Source organism: Lepidochelys kempii, chromosome 2 (genome assembly GCF_965140265.1).
Source record: "Lepidochelys kempii isolate rLepKem1 chromosome 2, rLepKem1.hap2, whole genome shotgun sequence".
Taxonomy (NCBI): domain Eukaryota; kingdom Metazoa; phylum Chordata; order Testudines; family Cheloniidae; genus Lepidochelys; species Lepidochelys kempii.
This window is the reverse complement of record NC_133257.1, coordinates 242,127,623-242,142,321: the sequence shown is the minus strand read 5'-3', so window position 1 is coordinate 242,142,321 and position 14,699 is coordinate 242,127,623. Positions and strand designations below refer to the sequence as shown.

Here is a 14,699-nt window from a genome sequence, read left to right as displayed (position 1 = left end):
CACTGTTCTGCACCCCCAGTCATTTGCACACCCCCAGGGTAGACTGGTTGGGAAATGCTGCGTAAGTGTATGCTTGGGGTCAGGGGTTTTACAATTTCTGGTTTGGATTTAAATATATTTAGTTCAAATTTAAGACATTTATGTTCATATAATAGTCCTAGGAAGATGGGTTGGACTGTTGTCTACTTTTCTTTGAATGATACCTAGCACAATGGGGCCCAAATCCAGATTGGGGCCGACTGGGCACCTTTCTAATAAAACACGTTATAACAATATCATTCTTCATGGCTCTGGTATGAATAATACATGCTTGTGGGAGGAAAAGTGGATAGAGCACTGGATGGGGACTCGGGAGAGCTCTGTTCTATTCCTGGCTCTTCACTGACCAGCTGAATGACAGAGGGCAAGTCACTTTGTTCCTCTGTGTCTCATTATCTCATTCTGTAAAATGGAGTTACTGATCTCCTTTGTTAAAGCACTTTGAGATCAGCTAAGAAAAAGCTCTGTATAAAAGCTAGGTATTTTATTATTATTATTAGAATAGTGTATTCAGTTACACACATCTTATTACCAGAAAGATAATAAAAAATGAGAGAGAGATCAGGGAAAACCAGTGAAATGGGTTGGTAGGTGGAGGACTACATTGTTTTATTTATGAAGTTGAAAAAAAGTTATGTACATATAGCCTGGCAAAGCGACCACTAAGTCAGGATATGATAATAGTTGAAAAAATTTGAAGAGTGTGAACACCAGTGAGGAAGTGGAATTATTTAATGTCATAAAATGAGGACTTCCTCGCAGTTCGTATGAGGACCTAAGAAAAGTTAAGGAAAATCTTCTGATGATAAGAGCTATTAACCTGTTTAGTGGTCTCCCAAACAAAGCACTGGAAGTGTGATCACATGGCACCTTTAAAGGTATGCTGGCCAGAACACCAATAAATGTACAGTAGGCCTTCCATATGTAGATACGATGATTCTGTGAACCCCCATGCATGAGCTATCAGTCAAGCCGTTTGAGGTTTTTACTGTTATTTCATCACCACCTTCAAATAATAAAACTAGAGACTGACCCAAGACATCTATTAATCTACCCATAACAGCAAACCCTACTAACCACAGATGGCCTCCCATTCTGTTTCATTATTTCTCCCCTCTTCCCCTGCACTTCTGTCCATGTAGACCAAACTACCACATATTCCTGATGGAGCTTCTGAACTTCTGGCAAAATTTGTTCCTGTCCCTCTTCCTATCCCTGTTTCCTTTGGTAAAAGTCTCAGTGCCAGCTCTTCCAGCCTGGCTACTATTTTGAACATTATGGTGCCACCTTGTGAGAAGTGAGATGATTTGGATCACAGGTGTAGTTGCCTCATTATAAAAGGTCAGGCGTCTGGTCCACAAGCATAGGGAGGAAATCTGGGAAGAGAGGTGGGAAAGAAAGTCCTTTATCCTATAATTCATTTCTTATCTGCACCTTTAAAAAGATTCAAGTTTAACTCATAGGACATGGTCTCAGGTGGTTCTGAGTCCCACCACTACCCTCAAACTTGTATGTCCCAGAATTGCAGATCTTTTTCAGGTGATGTCAAGTATTCCCTGAGTAATTGGATCCCTACTTCAGATCTTTTCAACGAATATGTGAACTTGTCCCATCAGGTCCACTTAGATTATTCAGATGCATTTCATTATAAAATTAGTCTACTGTAATGTTTTGATGCAATTCTTTAAAATTCAGTTGAAAAAGTCACTTGAAATTAACAGGCAAGATATTTTCTCTCGATGTTACACTGAAAACGTAAGATGTCATTGACTGAGACATGACGTACTCATTCATTGTTCAAACCAACAAGTCTGCACAGAAATCCCTACAGATTACAGAGATGATGTGAATAATGTTAAGTATATTCCACACAGACGAATTCCCTAATATCCCCTAATTAATATTTTTTTTAACCACTAAGGTTCCCCAACAAGAGATGTGGGTCCTTCATTAGGTCTGAAGAAATCCAGCTCATTAGAAAGTCTACAGACAGCTGTTGCTGAGGTGACTTTGAATGGTGACATTCCCTTCCATCGTCCACGCCCACGGATAATACGAGGACGAGGTTGCAATGAGAGCTTCAGAGCTGCAATTGACAAATCATACGATAAACCTGTTGCAGATGATGACGATGAAGGCATGGAAACCTGTAAGTATCTTGTTTTGCTGTATGTTAGAACATTATTGTTGTTTAATTTTCTTTGAAGGATTAAAAACAGATTCATAACTATAAAAGGGGTCAAATAAAAAAACAAAATGTAATTTTAAGTCTTTTAAAATAAAGTATCATTTAGATGTCTCTGGATTGTTAGATTATAAGTGCTTGTGTCCTGCATATGTATTCACAGATTGTAACATTCTGAAGTTACTTTTCTTTCTAGAGCAAGAAAATGAGATTGAAATGAGCATGTTTGTTTTAATTATTTAGTATGAAAAGTTTCGATAAGACTATATTTGAACTTGTTTAATTAAAAAGTTTAACCAAAAAGAAAAAAGTTGATGTCAAGTTGAAAAATGTCAGTATGGAAGAGTACATTAATGATGTGTTGGGGAAAAAAAATTACCACTGTTCTTTAATTAGAATGAGTAAGGCTGGCAGATATAATAAAATTCTGAAGTTAATGATCAGCTATTACCCACCCTAATGGGCATTAATTTACATTTCCAGTTCTTTAACCCCAAGTGTGACCCAACATGTGGAGAATGTGTCATTAACATAAAAGAACCTCTTCAAAGCTAACCTTATCATTATTGAACTATGTAAGAATGGGCTGGTAAAATGACAGTCCATGCTGAATGCAAATACAGTAGTATGAATGGTAAATTATCCTAATGGGGGTTGTATTCAAATTATTGAAATTTTAATCTTGTTGTTGTACTATTTTCACTTGTCACCCTTCAGAAGATTTTTTTAAATCACCCTGATTCTGTTTAGAAGAAGTTTATGAATGAAGAAGGTTTAGAGAAGAATGAAACAATGTAATCGTTAGGCCAAATACTAATGAAAAGGATTTGGAAAGTGAACTTTCACCCTCTGCCCTTATTTTTTTTTTATTTGTTTTCAGTTTGAGAAAGTCTATGCTTAATTAAATAATTTGGTCCTGCAGTTATACTCTGTACAAGATCACTCATTTTCCTTACTCTGTTCCTAACAATATTCTATGACTTAAAGTGAGGTCATTTTGCCAGAGTCCATATTCCTCAGAATAGTTACAGATAGAATTAATTCTACATCCCCTCCCCACCATGTCTAGCAATTGCATGCAGCAATGAGGCTAAGTGCCAGTCTTGTGCTGTAGCTATCAATCTACTGTTAACCAATGGTTGAGTAAGAATGAGAGAATGTGTAAAATGATCTTGATCATTCTTCCAAAGTACATGCCTAAGGTCTTTTGGGACATGAGACCATGTTTTTCTAAATGGCTTTGTTTTCTGCGAGCCAACTGACAGTGATTTCCTGTTGTCAGACATCAGATACCCCATGCTCAGTGGGAATTAGTTTCAAATGGTTTAACCTCATTTGACCGAAAAGGGAATCTAAAAAAGGGCATAACAAACGGGTTATCACTGAACACTTTCTAAGTGACTATAAACATGCCAATTTATTGGAAGACATTTTGAGCCAGTTCCCTTGCCTTCATTAGGGGCGGTATGAAAATGCATGGCCACTGGTATACCTTTTGGAAGGGTGCAGTGGATGCTTCCCTCCCACAAACTCACCCTGTACAAGGTCAGGGCTGCTGGCTGATGTGGAGAAGAGGCAAGGCTATGTCCCCAACCTCTTCCTGCCCAATCTGAGGAGTTTTGCACTGACAGATCTGGGGTGTTCTCATGTTCATGTAGCATTGGGCCCAATCCATACAAAATGACTCAATAAGGAGAGGCACCTTAAGCCACCTCTACCCCTTGGGTACCTATACAGGACTGGACATACTCTTATCCTTTTGGTTCTTAGTGCCGTGTAAAACAAACCAGATTGGTAGAGCTTCACCTGTGTTACAAATATTGTGTATTCATAAGTGATGCAGAAACTGGTAGTACCATGGCAGGATAGTGAGTTCAAACCATGGAGTTGTACTGTGCAGCCTTTGGCTTCCCTTATATTCACAATAGTGGTGTGGCCAGTGAAATCTACAAATCCTAGAAAGCCATACTACACTTAGAACAGAGTGGAAGCAATGTCATTTACTGGGACCTTTGTCTCGAGGGCTGTGCATATGTGTTAAAGCAGAGAGTATCAGCAATCTGCTCCATTTCATGCAAATTGTCTATGGCCTCAGGTTCCACGGATGTTGCCAAACGATCTCTTCAGTTGGGCAAAGTTTGGACAGTCCTGAATAGATATAGGTCCATTTAGCAATCAGGTACTCAAATAACTAGTTTTTTAATCATATTTAAGTATTTTATAATTGCTTAGAATTAAAAATGCTGCTTTGTCTCCTAAAATCCATTCAAGATATTGGTGGTCAATTTGCTGTTGCCCCTGAGGTTGTATGTATTTGTCTTGCTTGAAATTTTTCCTTTCTTTTCCAAATGTTTTGGAAGTAGGAATGTTTCTTCCTTCCAGTCCTTTGTGTTGGCAAAACAATAGCTCTGAATTGCATTTATGAAGGACTCTTTAACATTTGATCATCTCATGAAAGAGCTGTAAAAATATGGAGATACTGTATGTGATAAAGGACTGACCCGCCTTCTAAATATAATTGCTCTCCCTGAAACAATACGTTATTCAAACTGTTAAAAATAGTATGAATACCATCTGGAAATGTTCGATTCTGTGAAAACATTTTAAGAGTTTTAAGGAGGATACTTATGGATTGTAATGGCTATAATCAGATAATAATAATGGAATGTTGTGAGTGTTTAGATTATAAGAATCATTGTGCTTGTTTTTTAATACTTGGAATAGCTGACTAGAAGCAAAATTTCTATCTCTGGTGTGTTGTCTGAGAACAAGCCATTTGAATCTGGAGAAATTGGCAAAGCTTTCTAATCTTTGTGAGTCTTAATTGCTAGAACCTACAGTCGTATTAAATATCACAATAAGCAGTCTAGGAGTTCATTTATGAAACAGCTTCAGATTAAATAGCTTCAATTTCTCATGTGCATCTTTTCAATTTTATGGCCTAAATAGGGGAATAGCTTCACAATACCTTTTGTAGTTCTCTTTAATACAAGTGTGGTTTGTGAAGGATGACTTTGGTCTTCAGCTTGAATTGATACTTGAAGCATATCCCAAGTTAATTTTTGCCTTCAGTGGCCTAAATGGGGAAAAAAATCTCTTGTATATTTTCCAGCCACCTAACATCATTACTGCAACATAACAAAAATCAGATGTTTCATTTGTAGCATGGACTTGAATTTTAATTGGACAACATTTGCATCTGTTCTAAACACTAGTAATTAGGTATATCTTAATTGTAGAATCACTGTGCTGCACAAAAGGGAAACAACTTTCTTCATGTCATGTCTTTTTAAAAGCCTGGAAATCTGCTTATTCTAGTGTGTCATGGGGGAAAATGCATCCTAGTTCATTATGTAGAAGAGGCTATGGTGCAGACTAAGAAGTTAATTGCAGACAAAGTACTGTGGAAGCTTGATAGAAAAATATTTATTGCAAAACCAGCAATGGAAAGGAAGCAATATTATCTGTATAGAATACGCAAAATAAATAGTAAAGGGAGATTCATTGTTATGACAAGTTGTTTAGCAACTCAGCATAATACAGTACCCTTGATACATTTTTAGGATTAATTTAGTGTGTGATTATTTTGAATATGAACATCCATAGGTCAGAATCCATTCATCTTTAAAATCCTAGTGAAGTAAAGCAAATAAATGTATGACTTAAGTGTGTACCAGATTTTTCATTTATTTTGTACTGCTTGTGTTCATTTTCAGGCACTATCAGATAGTTAAATGTCTAAATGTTGTTTGCACCAGCAACGGATTCTAGGTGCTAACTGGATTGCACAAAATTAGAGACTGTTTTTAAATGTGGTCTTCTGTGTCCAGATTTAAACTTTTAATAATCATTAAATACATCCCTATGTTCCAGTTCTGGTAGTAAGCACAGTGACCTCAAAAGCACTAATACTATGTGGACATATTTCAGAAGGTTTCAGTCTTATCTTCTCAGTTACAATTGCCAGAATATTGGAAGTGCACCTGCAATGGAAGATTTGTCAGGCCTGGCCAACCCCTAAAACTTAAGTCAACCTAGTTACATTACTCAGGGCAGTGAAAAATTTCATACCACGTGCAATGTAGTGAACTCAACCTGTAGATGCGGCTAGGTTGAGGGAAGAATTCTTTCATTGACCTAGATACTGCCTCTCAGAGAGGTAGATTACCTACATCAATGGAAAAACCCCCTTCTGTCCATTTAACATGCATCTATGCTACAGGACTATAGAGGCACAGCTGCAGCGCCGTAGCTGTGTTGCTGTAGCTGCTGTAGTGTAGATTAGCTGTTTTACTCCAGGCGTCCCCAACAGACGAGCTAATGGCATGAGGCAGGTAGATCTTTCACCTGTGTTCAGTTGTTTGGGATTCAAAATTATAACCATTGTGGCTTAGACATAAATGTCTCTACCCACATTTGCCTGGCCTGAAATATTGCTTTCAGAATATATTTGTCAAAGGCTGGTGGGTTGATGGGGTATTCTCGGAGATCTAGAATGCGTAGTGAACAAGTATTGCTTGAGTCAGCTGGCTAAATCCATCAATTGTGGTCCTACAGAAGAACAACAAACTGCTCAGGCAAGTCTCAGACAGTTCAGCAGCTGATGATGGTGAGCCAAAAAATGTGTCTGTGACTTTGTGAGTTACATTTTCACTGACCCACTGGAAGCTTTTCCAGTTTTAGAGTGGAGAATCATTTAGAAATATGGCTACTACTATATATTTTTTGTCACTATTCTCTTCAGGCTTTCTGGAATATGTGTTCCAAATTATATATAGTCTCTCTGTGGGTCCAGGCTTGAAACAGTTCATAATATACACTTAGAAGGTCTTATTTGTTCCAGATTACATAACCTGCACCTCTAGAGTCTTTGCCTCAACCAATGGAACTTCTTTGAGCAGTAAAACTGTAACTTTTTAAAAATAAACTGCTAAAGGAGTTGAGTTATTTCATCAAATTCATGGTGGTATTTTGTTGCTGAAGAAAAATGGTTAAAGGCTTGTATTAAAGGTCAACTCTCCTAAATGATGTTTTTTGCAGTGTTGTAGTCATGTCAGTCCCAGGATATGAGAGAGACAAGGCAGATAAAATACTTTTCTTGAGCCAACTTCTGTTGGTGGAAGGTACAAGCTTTTGAGCTACACAGAGCTCTTCAAGTCAGGGAAAGGAAGCTGTGGGACAAACTGGGAAACAGAAGAAATGTTGGAGACTGCCACTTCAGATGGTAGGCATTTGGGAGTTAGATTGTTATGCATAAAGGGTTTGAAGTGAGCAATTAAGGGTAGCAGGCCATGTGGTGTATTACAAATTAATGTAATATAAACAACTTGTATATTTTTAGGAGTTTTATTTAAAATTTATTAACTATGTTGTCACTTCGGATGGGCTATTACCAGCAGGAGAGTGAGTTTGTGTGTGGGGGGGTGGAGGGTGAGAAAACCTGGATTTGTGCTGGAAATGGCCCAACTTGATGATCACTTTAGATAAGCTATTACCAGCAGGACAGTGGGGTGGGAGGAGGTATTGTTTTATGATCTCTGTGTGTATATAAAGTCTGTTGCAGTTTCCACGGTATGCATCCGATGAAGTGAGCTGTAGCTCACGAAAGCTCATGCTCAAATAAATTGATTAGTCTCTAAGGTGCCACAAGTACTCCTTTTCTTTTTACTGATCTCACTCTTTATCTTAAGCATATCTAAAGCTCTCCTCACTATAGAATCTAAGCACCAACACAAGTAGCCAGTTAGCAGCACGATTGGCTAACCCTGTTTATTGGTCACTACTGTTATTCCACAATGTTCTGTGTGCCTCACAGAATATACACACTCATTCCCTTCCCTGTAGAAGTTACAGGGTAAAAATAGACATGAGGAGCATAGATGTGGAACTCACAGAATGAGCAATCAAGGGTTAACAACATAATGTCATATGGTTACTTAATTGTTATGCACATCTTGCTCCAAAACATATTCCACAATATGCTGAAAAACCTCTTTTGTTTGTCTCAGGGTTCCCTCCCCACTCTGAACTCTAGGGCACAGATGTGGGGACCCGCATGAAAGACCCCCTAAGCTTATTTCTACCGGCTTAGCTTAAAAACTTCCCAAAGGCACAAATTCTTCCTTGTCCCTGGAACAGTATCATTGCCACCACCAAGTGAGTTAGACAGAGATTTAGGAAAAGGACCATTTGGAGTTCCTGTTTCCCCAAAATATCCCCCCAAGCCCCTTCACCCCCTTTCCTGGGGAGGCTTGAGAGTAAACAAGGTGAGCACAGACCAGACCCTTGGGTTTTTAGGATACTAAAAACGCCAGTCAGATTCTTAAAAACAGAACTTTTATTATAAAGAAAAAAAAGTAAAAGAAACACCTCTGTAAAATCAGGATGAAGTTAATTTTACAGGGTAATAAGATTTAAAACACAAAGGATTCCCCTCTAGGCAAAATTTTAAAGTTACAAAAAAACAGGAATAAACCTTCCTCTTAGCATAGGGAAAATTCACAAGCTAAAACAAAAGATACTCTAACGCATTTCCTTGCTATTACTTACTATTTCTGTAATTTTAGATGTGTCATTCAGTAGGAGCTGGATTACTTGCTTGGTCTCTCTCTTTGTCTCTGGAGAGAACAACAAAAACCCAAACAAAAACCTCCCCCCACCAGATTTGAAAGTATATTCTTTCCCCATTGGTCCTTCTGGTCAGCTGCCAACTAGGTTAATGGAACTGATTAACCCTTTACAGGTAAAAGGGGGATTTTATGCTACCCTTAGCTGTATGTTTATGACAATTTGTTCGTTCCTCTCCCGCCAATATTTTTTTCTTACTCTTTCAGTGGAGGAAGACACAGAGGAGAGTTCAAGATCAGGCAGAGAATCTGTGTCCACAGCAAGTGACCAGCCATCCCACTCACTGGAGAGACAGATGAATGGAAGCCAAGATAAAGGTGACAGAAAAAAGGCTGGAAAGGACAAGAAGAAAGACCGCGATAAAGAAAAGGATAAAATTAAGGCCAAGAAAGGAATGCTCAAAGGCTTAGGAGACATGTTCAGGTAGGTGCTATGCACACAAGATTATGAGAATGTATAACAAAATGGAGCTTCATTTTTTGTATTCTACTAATGCTCAAAGGCCCCAGTTGGGAACAAGGCCCCTTTGTGCTAGCCCCTCTGCAAATATATATTTCACTACAAGCTCCAAAATACCAAGAATTTGAACATACCTTTAAAGCACCATATTGTGAACTCCTGTGATTCTGTACTAAGGTTCCCCAGGGGGCAGTGAAGAATTTGCAGTCTGAGGGAAGGACAGCTAAGGCAGCATTAAGCCACCTTTGTGACCTCATCATGTGCTGCTCCGGGAGCTGGAGTGGTCCCAATCATAACTTAAGAGAAACTTGTGGGCCTGTTTAAGGCTGCTCTATGGGCCACAGTGCTGTGTGTTTCACACCCACCCTGCCTCTAGCATGAAGGCATGCTGCCTATGCCAGGGCGTGCAAGCGGATCCTTGGAAAACAGCAAGGGTGGTGGTCCACTTTAGTTTGTATGCTGAGAGAATTCTCTCCCAACTGGAATTCGAGCTTCAAGAGCTGCTTTATGCCACTCTGGTCCTTCTACTTGTTGTAAAGGTGCCAGAGCAGAGGTGAGGATCCCACCTGCTGTCTCCATCTAGATATGACAGTTGTCCAAAGATTTCATCACATTCTGAGAAACAGATTTAAGTTTGGTTTTAGTAACTACGTCTTTCCCATAAGTGGTAGGGGAGAAAGTAAGCAAAATCTTTCTTCTAGCTAGCAAGGGTAAATAAAGTTCCTTGACAAAGGTAGTGTCTGTTTTTATGTGTGCAAAAGTTCATTACTTAAATTTAATTAGAAGTAGAGTTACTGGTATCATTTTAATGGTTCATTAATAATAATTCACCATGAAAAGGTACAGAGCTTCGATTAAGCTCAGTCAAAATTTAGTACCTGTTACATTTCTGATTCTGTAAAGAATTCATTAAAGGTAGGTTCTCTGTATAGCTTGACAATTGTTATGTTTCTGAATTATACTGCAGCATTAGTTAGCTTGTCTTTTTAATGAAAGCTAAATAAGAAGATCATGTTGTTTTGAAGTTGCATGTATTTATCTTAGGAGGAAGTAAGGCTTTGTAGTCAAGGCAAGAGAAATGGGAAATCAAGCAATCTGAGTTCTGTCCTCAACTTTGCCACAGGCTTCATCTATGACCTTGGGCCAGATTTTCAGAGGTGCCAAGCATCCACAACTCCTGCTGAGATCAATCGGTGCTACAACACATACCTCTCAATCTGCCAATGCCCAAGTTTGGTATACAGTGTATAATAAAGGCTCAGAATGAGGGGGATACACAAATTGTCCATGCAGGAAACTTAAAATGCTGCAGGATTTGTTTCTTTGGTGTCAGTAACTCTTTCTACAGCCTCAGCTCTGTGATTCTTTATTTCTGATGTTAAATCACTTTCAGTAACAGACTTGTGTGGAATGTAGATAACTTAGGGAGTAAAATGAGTGATGTCCCTTGAAATGAGGGATTTTTATAAGGTATGGGTCAACTTCTAAAAAGTTACATTCTTGCTTTGTTCTTGAGTTGCCTCCTCAGTAAAATGATGGTACAAGTACCCACTTCACTAGGATTCTGCAAGGCTAGTGGCTCAATCTTGCTAGGCAAAACATAAGGGTAGACCACTTGCATGCACCGTTGAGGTAGTAGGGTTCCATGTGAGCTCAGGGGTCCTTTCACATGTTGTAACTTGCAGAATTTATCGAGATTCATAAAGATTTTATGTTTCTGCATCACTTGGAGGTCTCCAAATGGAAATTGCTGTAGAAGAGGGAAGTATTACTGATAGAAATTTTTATATGACATCAACAACTAAATATAAAATCAATTTGACTGTGTCATATACATTAAGCACCTCACAAGGACGTCTTTAATTTGGAAAACAGCAGCAATTTGGTTCTTCAAAAAGGATCATGATCCTTTTGTGTTTTAGTGTTCATTTAAGTAATTATCTCTAATACTCATGCAGTGCTTAGATTTGCTTTGTTAATACATTCTCCATAATTTTCTGAGTGATGGAATATGTTGCATTTTGTAAGGTAACATTTGCCACTTCTGCCTGCCACATGCCTTGTATTTTTACACATCTGATGCAGTTCATAGTTTGGTAACTGGTGAAAGAGCATACATATGGTAAATAGAAAACCATGATACCAATAACACTTAATATTTAAGCCATAATTAAAATATAGTTAGATATTTTGGTGCCTGACAGAATTATTATTATTTTCTTAGCATTTCTCCATCTCTTTCCTTCCCTTCCTCTTTTGCTGCTTTCAATGCACTTAACTTATCTTAAGATAATCTTTCTTCATTACGTTGCATGGGCAAGAACACTTACGGGATGGAGTTACTGTAACTGACACTTTATTTCAGTGTCTGTATTTAGCCAAGGGGCTTTTTATTGCCTGTATGCAAACTGACAGCTCATAAACTGGCGCCTACATAATGCACAAAAATAAGTCTGCTTCCCCTCAATTAAAATCTCAGGATTTGGTACTGGGATCTTCATAAAATTGTAGTGAAAGATGCAAACTCCCACTAGAGGTTACCTTTCTCCCTCTTCAGCACAGAATCATTATTTCCAAAAATTCCCCTTAAGATCCTTACCGCAAGTTTGAAGTAATAAATAAACCTTTTAAACACTTACATTATTTTGCCACTTCTATGGAATAGAAGAAAGAAATTTGGTACAACTCAGAGTGACTCTATCAGGATTAAAAATGAAGCGTCCAATTCTACAACCCCTTCAGATGTAGAGTTCCCATTGATTTCAAAGGAGTTCTGTTCACAGAGGGCTTGAAGGATCAGGCCTGGATATTCTAATGATCACTCATTCTAACGTGTGCATTTCTGTGTTATGCATATTTTGGGGTGGGGAAGAGAATAGTATAAGTAAATTGTTCAACTGAAAAGGTGATTCAGTTCAAAATTATTCCTTTACACCAAAGCTCATATTTAAATACAGGATACTAATATACACTTGGAACTGAGTTCAGCAGAAAGTTGGCCTTTGTTGCCACGGTAACTTACGCAAAATATTGAAGAATCAGCTTTTGGGGCTTGGTATACAAGCTGGAAGTATAATTTTTGCTAAATTCAGATATTGTTTTGCTGGCTTTTATGTTTCACGATTAGGAATGCCCAGAAGACTGTACGCTATTCTATTCTGCACAAGTTCATCACCGAGGTATCTAAGTACCTCCAGTATACATTTAGCAATGTGACTAGCTTCTGCTCTGTGCAATTCTTTCTGGGGAGAGGACTGAAAAAGGAAAATTGCATATGGATTTTTTTCCTTAGCGTCCAGTGTGCTTTTATTTGTGAAAGTGAGGAAGGCTATGTTTGCCTTGCCCTTGGAGTTTAAAGCGGTGAGTATTGAGATTGTTCTTAGCTCCTGTGTTACAAGTTATGGCCATAGTATCACCCATGCAGTTTTACCATAGTAAATGTAGCCACTTAGAAGACCCATTTATTGCACTGATGCTTCTCCCCTGGGCATCAAATTGAATGTAGTTTCCATAAGGGTGGTGAGCTGTGTTAGCCAGGATCAGGTACACTAACACCCAGCTCAACGTGATTCCCTAGGCAGGATCTTGAGCATGGTTCTGTAATACAATGGCATCACAGTTTAAAAGGTGGCATAGTACAAACTCAAACTGAGTGACACCCTTTTAAGCCATGGTGAGTTCTTTAATATGATTTATGGGCCTCATCTTGTTCCCAAGGGAGTTGATGGCCAAGCTTCCATTGGTTTTCATGGTAGCAGGATTGGGCCTAGCAAGTGGACAGGGACAACTGTTCAGTCTCAGGAAAGGAGACGAGATCTTCAGGTTTCATGATGCTGGTAAAGAGAACAGATAAAATGTTCTTATACTAGGCCAATTTAGCAAAAATGAAATAAATGCATTCCACATTAGGACACAGAAGTTGATTTTTCCAGCCTTCAATCACATCTGGTTGGAAATATAAATTAAGGGGAGGGGGAGCCTGAATCAAATGCATGATAAGAGAAATGGTCTGAATGTAATTAGGCATCAGCATTTATAGCTATGAAACAGGTTTGGAGCTGGCCAAAAAAGGTAGGTGGGCGTGCCTCTGTGTGTGTGTGATGCAGAAATGTATTTCCTTTGTGGAGGCTGTTCATGAAATGAATATTATTTAACTATGAAACTATGAGATAAGAATATTATGATATAAATTAATTTATACTTGCCTGCGTTCGAACTAAGGCCCCAATCAAGTGAGCACACAGCTGTACAACTTTAAGCATGTGGATTAGTCCATTGAAGTAAGTCAATGAGAGAGCACCATCTGTTTAAAGGGCATAAGTGTTAGCAGGATTGGGGACACAATTTCAAGATTTGGCCTATGGTGTTTACGAAAACGTAAAGCTCTGATCGTACAATGCCAGGCCTTCATCTCATCTCTCGACTATTGTAGAGCACAGATGGGTAAACTGTCACATTGGAAAGCCAATGCAAATGCAATATTCCCATATTACCATTAGAATCTAATCCTACAATTACATTTAAAATGATTACTGGGAGCCTTACAGTGTTGTTTCATCCAGTTCTGCAAGAGGAAATAGATAATTTAGTTTGAAACCTTGTTTAGCTGAAATCAGATATAGTGTTGTCTTTTTTACACAGCCGTTTCCAGAGTGCACTGAACATGTCCAGATTCATAAATATATTATTTGTAGCTTTGAATTACACATTTCAACCACATTAGCCATCTGAGACCTCTGACTGGGCATTTGGGAGAATAACGTACACAGATAACTATTGTCTGTTACATAGCTTCCTGATTGAGCTGCCTACATCATGTTTTTCATTTAGTTTTCCTTGTCATGATATCTGAGAAAGGAGAAAAAGCAAATAAGTATTTTTTCTTGCTGAAGATTTGCAGACCAGTTTGAAATGAGCATTTTTTGAATGTGTAGGGTTAAATAAGTCCTTATATAAATGTTGAAATTTCAGTCATTTCAAAGATGTAATAATTAACCTCCATATTCGCAAACTTAATATTTTCTTTCTTTTTTCAATCTTCACCAATCATCTCCAGACCTTTAAAGTTGAACATATATGGCAGAAGTGCCTAATGCTCTACAATAGTGTTGAAACACGCACAAATCAAAATAACTGGAAAGCACCCCAACCTTCGTAGAGTTTTAAAAAAAAAAGTGATCTGATCTAAAACAACTTAAAAAAGAGGCAATAAGGCTCACTGAATAATAATGCCTTATAGCAAGAGGTAAAGCTTGCCAAACCAGGGCTCTGGTAGACAATTAAGGGGGAGCAAGTTCCAATGGTTGGAATTTGTCAGCCAAGAACCCTCTCTATCCCTGCTCTATAAAGGCTGTGTTCCCAGGACAAGCAGCAGAGAGCTCATGTCTCA

The 14,699-nt window shown here is 38.3% G+C and overlaps 1 protein-coding gene across 14 annotated transcripts in view; it reads left to right on the top strand.

Annotated features, from left to right (window-relative positions):
• The window catches only part of PARD3 (par-3 family cell polarity regulator), a 650,009-nt gene that overhangs the window by 467,211 nt on the left and 168,099 nt on the right, over nt 1-14,699 (top strand). For all 14 annotated transcript variants that reach the window (XR_012157609.1, XM_073334436.1, XM_073334432.1 and 11 more), the window contains 2 exons: nt 1,961-2,188; nt 9,058-9,274. Coding sequence is in view for 13 of the 14 variants with exons in the window: in XM_073334436.1 (XP_073190537.1) it covers nt 1,961-2,188; nt 9,058-9,274 (445 nt within the window). In the remaining variant the exon portion in view is untranslated. The remainder of the gene's footprint in view (nt 1-1,960; nt 2,189-9,057; nt 9,275-14,699) is intronic.